At 38.8% G+C, this 8613-nt stretch overlaps 1 protein-coding gene across 1 annotated transcript in view; it reads right to left on the bottom strand.

Annotated features, from left to right (window-relative positions):
• NAIP (NLR family, apoptosis inhibitory protein) overlaps positions 1 to 8613 on the bottom strand; it is a 53107-nt gene that overhangs the window by 34749 nt on the left and 9745 nt on the right. Inside the window, exons 3-4 of the mRNA XM_006870991.1 lie at positions 4471 to 4552; positions 3147 to 3198 (exon numbers count right to left, since the gene is read on the bottom strand). Of these exons, the coding sequence (XP_006871053.1) occupies positions 3147 to 3198; positions 4471 to 4552 (134 nt within the window). The remainder of the gene's footprint in view (positions 1 to 3146; positions 3199 to 4470; positions 4553 to 8613) is intronic.

Consider the following 8613-nt stretch of genomic DNA (forward strand, 5'->3'; position numbering starts at 1 on the left):
CTAAACTCCTTCTTGAAACCTTGTAAGCCAGTCACTTTGTGCCTTTATCGCCCCCTCATTTTAGGTAACCAATGTCTAAGTTGCCCGTCCCTATCTACCCTGTGTACGGAGGGGATAGCATTGATACTTGATGTAAAGACTCTTTTCCCTCTTTGTTGGTATTTAGAGTAACTACCGCCCTGAGTATAAGGAGCTCTGGTAGTATAGTGATTACGAATCAGGTTGTGAACCACAGGGTCAGCAGTTTGAAACTACCAGCTGTTCATGGGAAAGAGTGGAGGCTTTCTGCTCCCGTAAGGATTTACAGCCTCAGAAACCCTATACAGGGTCGCTATGAGTTGGAACCGACTCCATGGCACTTAACCAACACAACCACCACCACTCTGAGTATAGGTCAGGTTCAACAAATTGTAGCAATTTACCTTTGTTTCCTTTGTCAGAAAAAAAAAATTTTTTTTTTTTCAATCTTCCTCTAGTCGAGTTCTGATTATCGAGCCATCAAGGCTAGGTCAAAAGGGTACTGTATGCAAGTCTGGGTGTTCTTGTGTATCTCCCCTCACTTCATATCAGCTGGATGCTTCACTTTCAGCTCTAGCCCTCTATGGCTTAGTTCTTGTCCATGGTCTCAAGTATCCTCAGGTCTCACCACACTTTGGACCAACCAACCCTTCCTCTTCTCTCTATCATCTCCAGGTCAACGGGATTCAATGGACTGGGGTGGAACTCAACCCATTTCTTCATTGATGCCTTTCTGCCTCTTCCACTCACTAGTAGACCAATGTGGTCACCAGCAAGCTTACATGCTTGTTTGTGTATTTCCTTTGAGTTTCAGTCTTAGAGGGGAGTTTGTCCTGAAGCACTTGATTGCTAGCCTTGGTGTCTTCCTGGCGAACAGCTAGCTTATTCTTGTTATTTGTCTTTTTCTTGTAGAGGTGTTGTAGTTTCCTATATATTTTAGAAATGAGTCCATTATCTGATGTGTCATTGCAAAAGATTTTTTCCATTCTGTGGGTTCCCTTTTTACACTTTTGTTGAAGTCTTTTGATGCACATAAGATTCTTATTTTAGTATGTCCCAATCATCTATTTTGTCTACTTTTGTTTGTGTAATTTTCAAAATGTTGGGTAGTGTTTGTATGCCCTGAATTAGTGCCCTCACGTATTTGTCCCTGTTTTTTCATTGATGACCTTCATAATTTGGGGATTCACATTTAGGTCTTTAATCCATGCTGAGTTGTTTTTTTTATACGACATGAGGTAAAGGTCTTGTTTCAATCTTTTGCATATCACTTTCCAGTTCTGCCCGCACCATCTGTTAAAGAGACTATTTCCTCCCCATGCAATATGCCTAGGCACTTTGTAAAAAATCAGTTGGCTGTATGTGGATGTGTTAATTTTTGGATTCTCAATTCTGTTCCATTGATCAATGTATCTTTCATTGTACGAGTACCAGGCTGTTTTGACCACTGTAGCCATGTAGTACAATTTGAAATTGGGGAGTGAGAGAGAGGCCTCCAACCTTGTTCTTCTTTTTAAGCAGTGCTTTGCTTATCCTGGGTCTCTTTCCGTACAGTGTTTGTAATTGTCTTTTCCATATCTTTGAAGAATGTTGTTGGAATCTAGATTGGGATTGCATTATATGTATAAATTGCTTTGGGCAGTATTGACATTTTCACAATGTTGAATCTTCTTATTCAGGAACATAGTATGTTCTTCCACTTCTGTACGTTTCTTTTGGTTTCTTGTAGTAGTGCTTTATAACTTTCTTTGTACAGGCCCTTTGTTTCTCTGGTTATGTTTATTTCTAAATATTTCATTTTTTGGGTGGCTATTGTAAATGGTATTTCTTTCCTAATGTTCTTTTCAGTGCTGTCATTATTAGTATAGAGGAATCCAACTGATTTTTGTATGTTGCTCTTATACCTTGCCACTTTATTGAATCTTCCAAAGATGTCTAGTAGCTTTTTTACTGAGTCTTTGGGGTTTTCTATGTATAGGATCATATTGTCTGCAAATAGCGACAGTTGTATTTACTCTTTTCCAGTTTGGATGCCTTTAGTTATACCTCTGGCTAAGTCTTCCAAAATAATATTGAATAGGAGTGGTGACAAAGGGCATCCTTGTCTGGTTCCCGTTCACAGAGGGAAGGCTTTCAGTTTCTCTCACTGAGAGTGATGAAGGCTGTTGGTTTTGTATATATGCTCTTGATTATGTTGAGGAATTTCCCTTCAATTCCTACTTTGTTGAGTGGTTTTATCAGGAATGAATGTTGGATTTTGTCAAATGCCTTGTCTGCATCAATCAATATAATCATGTGGTTCTTTTCCTTTTTCTTATTTAAATGGTGGATTACATTGATTGTTTTTCTAATGTTGAACCCAATAAGTACTTTTAAAGAATAAATCCAAAAGGCTACATATTTGAAGTTCAGATAAAAGCACATTCCGACGGTCACAACTGTAAAGGTATAAGTCTTATAACAAAAAGGGAGGTGTAGTTAATCTTACAATCCAGGAACAGAGAACTCTAGGACCATCAAGGAAGAAGAACATGAGCAGAATGTTTTACCTTATCTAGAGAAGCAGTGACACCAGAAATGGAGGCAGAGATGAGGACATGGAGAGACAGAGCAGCTGAGGACTTTAGACTCATGGAAAGAGGAAGGCTATGTGCTGGAGGCCAGGAGGCAGCCTTGTAGAATGTTCCCTTTGGCTGTTTAAATTATTATATATTCCTTAGTGTTTTTGTGTACATCCCCTCCAAAAAACAACAAGAACAAAAAACAGGGAATAGAAACAAATACTGTTGAATGATGATGCACGGAGGAGATTGTAATCATTGCAATGACACAATGATTGTAAAACTGATGCTCTCCCATGTAAATTATCAGTCAACTCACAACAAAAACTTAAAAAAAAATTTTTTTTTAAAGCACATTCTGAGGAAATGTAGCAGCCCATAAGTAAGCAAAATCAAATGTCACCACATCAATGCCAGGTTTGTTATTATCATGAAACAAAATGTGTATATATTGTTGAGTGGAAAACGAATTTGCATTGTAAACTCTCACACAAACTCCAAAATGTAAAATAAAAAGGGGGAAAGAAAGAAGCAGGCAAAGCCTCTGGAATATGTCTGATTTTTTACCTGATGCCTGAGGCGATTCTCTCTTAATCCAGGAATTCAGAAAGTGTTCTCCCTGATGAAAATAAAAATTCAAGTGATTGACTATTTGATTTCTAAACTACATACCTATCTATAAACAAGAACTGAAGGGACTTCTAAAAAAGAAAAAATTTCGTTGGATGGAGTGGCAGGATTGTTGAATAATCATCCTTTTATCCATCAATGTTAGAATTTTGCTTATGTAATGGAAAAAAAAAAAAAAAGAGTGACTATTTCCCTAGACCCTAGGAAGAAGAAGCTTTCTCATGGTCACTTTTTCCAGAGACTCATTACAGAAAAAGAAAGCTATGTAGATATCACAGATGTGCTTTGACTAATGAGGAAGTGAGAGACAGAAGGGTTGGTCCTTCTCCTATAATTGCACTCAGATTTCTTCCTCAGGAGACACTCCTCCCCTACTCTGAGTCCTTGTTCTCAGGACTGGGGGTGAGGGGAGTGAGAGGGTGAGGAGGGTAGGGTGGGACTATCCATCTGCAGGGTTCTGGTCTTCTGAATCAATTTAATCAATAAATTCAACTCAATCTGGGTTGAATTTCCTATAGATTGCCACTGAGGAAATCCTTACTGATACAAAATTAAGCAACCAGCTCAGAGGCACCAGCTGAGAAGGCTTTGGTCAGAACACGTCATCCAGACATTCAAATGGGGCATCTTGGGGAGACAGCCTCAATCAGAGAGGTCAAGACTAGCAGGAGAGGCAGATAGAACTAATCAAAAGCAAGCCCTGGAAAAGGAAATTCTAAGAACTGGTGATGCTATAGAATAAGCACTGGACTGCTGACCACAAGGTCAGCAGTTCAAACCCACCAGCTGCTCCTCAGAAGAAAGATAAGGCTTTCTGTTCCCCTGAAGATTTACAGCCTCAGAAACCCTATACAACCTCACTATGAGATGTAATTCTCTAGAGGGCAGTTGTTTAAGGGCCCTACCTTAGCAAGAAAATGTGATTTTTTCCCCCCACTATGTTATGGGTCGGTACTGACTCGATGGCACCTAACAACAACAATGTTAAATGGGGTGGGGATGGGGGAACATGAGTATGAAAGAAGGGAAGAAGAGTAGAGAGGGACAGAAATGTCTTCTTCCTCCTATTTCAGACATTACTGGTATGTTGCTGTGTGCAATTGTGTTGGTTCCAATTCATAGTGACCCTGTATAGGGTTTCTGACAAGTGGCTGATGGATTTGAACCACTGACCTTGCAATTCAAGCAAGCTGGCGATCCAGTATTTATCCTACAACACCACACCAGACTCCATCAAATATTGCTAGGTAGTAAAAATTACCGTTACGTCAACAAATCCTTTGTAGCTTTGAATATACTGGGTAGTTTCCTCTGAGGATTTCTTGCTTTGAAGAAATTTACATCTGCAATTAAAAAAACAAGATTAAAATTTACCCTAATACTGTGATGGAAATATCCTATATCAGAATTGTATTGGAGATTGCACAATGAGCATTTGTTAAAATGTATTAAATTGTATACTTATAATTGGTGAATTTTATTATAATTCAATAAAACTTAAAATTTACCCCAAATTTTATTTATAAGAATTATTAGTCTCGTATAATTTACGATGAAATCTTCAGATTATCTTCTCTCATGAAATAAAATACATAATACAATCAAAGACTGTAATATACAGTAGTGTAGAAGGTGACATTTTGTTGTTTTTAATTTTTTTTCCTTTTATTTTGGGGCTGGATATGAGTAAGGAGTTAAGAGTTAAAACCATGGCTAGGTCTAGGTAAGGTCTAGGATTTCATTAAATGTTAGGGTTATGGAGTTAGAGTTAAAACCATGGCTAGGTCTAGGACTTCATTAAGTGTTAGGGTTATGGTTAAGACTAAAGTTAATAGGGATAAGGGTTGGCCTAGGGTTAGGTCTAATTTTAGGGTTACTTTTAGATTTTTTATTTTATTTTTTTCTTGAAATATGCTTGATTTCCCCTTGAAGATGTGTAACAACATTGTTCCCTTTTTTTCTCTTATGTTTTGTTGTTGTCATTGCTGCAATCTGACGTCTCTGATTCCATATTTTTAATCTTCTAGGTTGTTTCCCCTCCCTATGTTTGTTTTTAAGGAGCTCTGGCTGCTAATCTAAAGGTCAGCCGTTTGAAACTACCAGCCATTTCACAGGTGAAAGACAAGCCTTTCTGCTCCTGTAAAGATTTACAGCCTCTGGAACCTTATGCAGTATCACTATGAACTGACGCCATGGCACACCACCACTACTACCAGGTTTATTTTTGGAGTTGTAGAATAAAGCAAGATTGGAGGAAAACTCATTAACAACCTGCGATATGCAGATAATACAATCTTGCTTGATGAAAGTGAAGAGGACTTAAAACACTTACTGATGAAGACCAAGGAGCACAGCCTTCGGTGTGGATTGCATCTCAATGTAAAGAAAACAAATATCCTCACCACTGGACCAATAAACAACACTTATCAACAGAGAAAAGATTGAAGTTGTTATTCTTCTTGGATCAACCATCAAAACTCATGGAAGCAGCAGTCAAGAAATCAAACGATGTATTGCATTAGGCAAATCTACTGCACAAGATCTTTTTAAAGTGTTGAAGAGCAAAGATGTCAGCTTGAGGACTAAAGTATGCCTGACCCAAGCTATGATATTTTCAATAACCTCATATGCATGCAAAAGCTGGACAGTGGATAAGGAAGACCATAGAAGAATTGATGCTTTTGGTGTTGGAGGAGAATATTGAAAGTGCCATGGGTTGCCAAAAGAACAAACAGATCTATTTTGGAAGAAGTGTAGCCAGAGTGCTCCTTGGAGGCCAAGATGGCCAGACTTTGTCTCTCATACTTCGGACATATTGTCAGGAGGGAGCAGTCACTGGAGAAGGATATGTTTGGTAAGGTGGAGGGTCAGAGAAAAAGAGGAAGACCCCCAGCGAGATGGATTGGCATCAATGGGCTCAAGCTTGGCAACAATTGTGAGGTTGGACTAGGACCAGGCAGTGTTTCCTTCTGTTGTATGTAGGGTCGCTATGAGTCAGAATCGACTCGATGGCACTTAACAGCAACAACAAACAGGTTTGTTTTACTTTGAACACTTCTAAATCTGGGTTGAGTTCAGGGTGATACTGTCATGTATTTTAGTCTCAGGTTGTTATCAGCTGTTGTTGGTTCTCCAAAGAATTCCCTTTAGCTTTTTTTTTTTTCTTTTAAGTTAGTTTGGGTTTTGCAAATTCTTTTAATTTCTGTTTATCTGGAAATGTCCTAATTTCAGCATTACATTTGCTGGACAGTTTTACTGTGTATATGATTCTTGTCTGGCAAACTTTTTCTTGCAGAGTTTTATGTATGTCATCCCATTTTCTTCTTGAACTGCTTGTATGGTTTCTGCTGAGCTTAGTTTTACTATTTCTACCTTGCAGGTCCAGTGGTGAGGGTTTTTGTTTTCTTGACATTGAGATGCAATCCATACCGAAGGCTGTGCTCTTTGATCTTCATCAGGAAATGTTTCAAGTCCTCTTCACTTTCAGCAAGCAAGGTTGTATCATCTGCATATCGCAGGTTGTTAATGAGTCTTCCTCCAATCCTGATGCCACACTTTTCTTCATATAACCCAGCTCCTTGGATTATTTGCTCAGCATACAGGTTGAATAAGTATGGTGAAAGAATACCACCCTGTTGCACACCTTTCTTAATTTTAAACCATTCAGCATTCTCATGTTCTGTTCGAACAACTGCCCCTTGGTTCATGTGCAGATTCCTTATGAGCACAACTATACTTCGCAATGTTGTCCATAGCTTGTCATGATCCACACAATTGAAAGCCTTTGCGTAGTGAATAAAGCACAGGCAAACACCTTTCCGGTATTCTCTGCTTTCAGCCAAGATCCATCAGACAACAGCAATGATATCCCTTGTTCCATGACCTCTTCTGATTTTGGCTTGAACCTCTGGAAGTTCTTTGTCAATGTATGATTGCAGCTGTTTTTGTATTACCTTTAGTAAAACTTAACTCACATGGGATACTGAAGATGATTTCTACATTCTGTTGGTTCACCTCTCTTTGGAATTAGCACAAATATGGATCTCTTCCAATCAGTCAGCCATCAGATAGTTGTCTTCCAAATTTCTTGGCATAGATGAATGAGTGCCTCGATGCTGCCTCACTTTCTTGAAAGATTTCCATTTGTATTCCACCAATTCCTGGTGCCTTGTTCTTTGCCAATTCCTTCAATGCACCTTGGACTTCTTCCTTCAGTATCATTGGCTCTTGATCATATGCTACCTCTTTAAATTGTTGAACAGCAACCATTTCCTTTTGGTACAGTGACTCTGTATATTCCTTCCATCGTCATTTAATGCTTTCTGCATCATTCAATAATCTGCCCAGAGAATCCTTCACTAATGAAAGTGGTTATTGAAGTACTTTAGGAAGTAATAAAATACTTTGGATGTAGATTCTATTTCCATCAATTTTTAGAAAAGACAGATACATCATTTTTTGACATAATCTCCTTGCTTTTCTACACTTTGTCAATTTGTCAACTTATTTTTGCATTCCGTTTTTAAAAAAATGTTTTAGGCTGAGCTGTGAGCCACAAATGCACCACTGTCTTCATTTCTTCACCAGAGGTGAATCTTCATTCCCAAAGGGCTGCTTTCAGGGGGCTAAACAGGTGAAAGTCCCATGGAGCAAGATTGGGACTGTAGGATGCTTTAAAACCTCGAAATGAAGTTTTTGCAGAGTATCAACAGTGAGGCAGAGGTGTTTAGACATGCATTGCCATGCAAGATCACAATTCCTTTGGGTAGCAGTCTTTTTCCTTTAATCAACAATTAAGACTTAGCATCTCACTGTAAGGAGCACTATTGGTTTTTTAACCTTTTTCCTGATAGTATTCCAACACTGGTCCTTGAGTGTTCAGCTGATGGCTGACTTTTGAACTTTTTCTTGGTTGACAATTGAGGATGTCTCCATTCCATCCTCTGCCTTTTTTACTCCCAGGTTTATAGTGATGAATCCATGTCTTATCATCAGTAATGATTTTTTTAAAGAAACTTTCAGCTTCCTTTGTGTATCGGTACAAATTTTGTTTGCAGACGTCCAAATGCTTCTTTAAGCTCTTCCATGAGTTGTTTCAGTACCCATATCACATCAGCTTTTAGAAACCCAAGTCTGTCGTGGATTATTTTATAGGCAGAGCCATGGCTGATTGGCAAATGATTTACCACATAATTCACTGTCACTCATCTATTCGAGAGAATCACTTTGTATGCACGTTCAATGTTGTCATCGGCCATAGATGTGGATGTTGTTGTTGTTGCTGTCAGGTGCCATCGAGTCGGAACCGACTCATAGCAACCCCATGTACAGCAGAACGAAACAATGTCTGATCCTGGGCCAACCTCACTACCGCTGCCACACTTGACGCCATCAATGATGCCAC

Source organism: Chrysochloris asiatica, unplaced genomic scaffold (assembly GCF_000296735.1).
Source record: "Chrysochloris asiatica unplaced genomic scaffold, ChrAsi1.0 scaffold00157, whole genome shotgun sequence".
Taxonomy (NCBI): Eukaryota; Metazoa; Chordata; class Mammalia; order Afrosoricida; family Chrysochloridae; genus Chrysochloris; species Chrysochloris asiatica.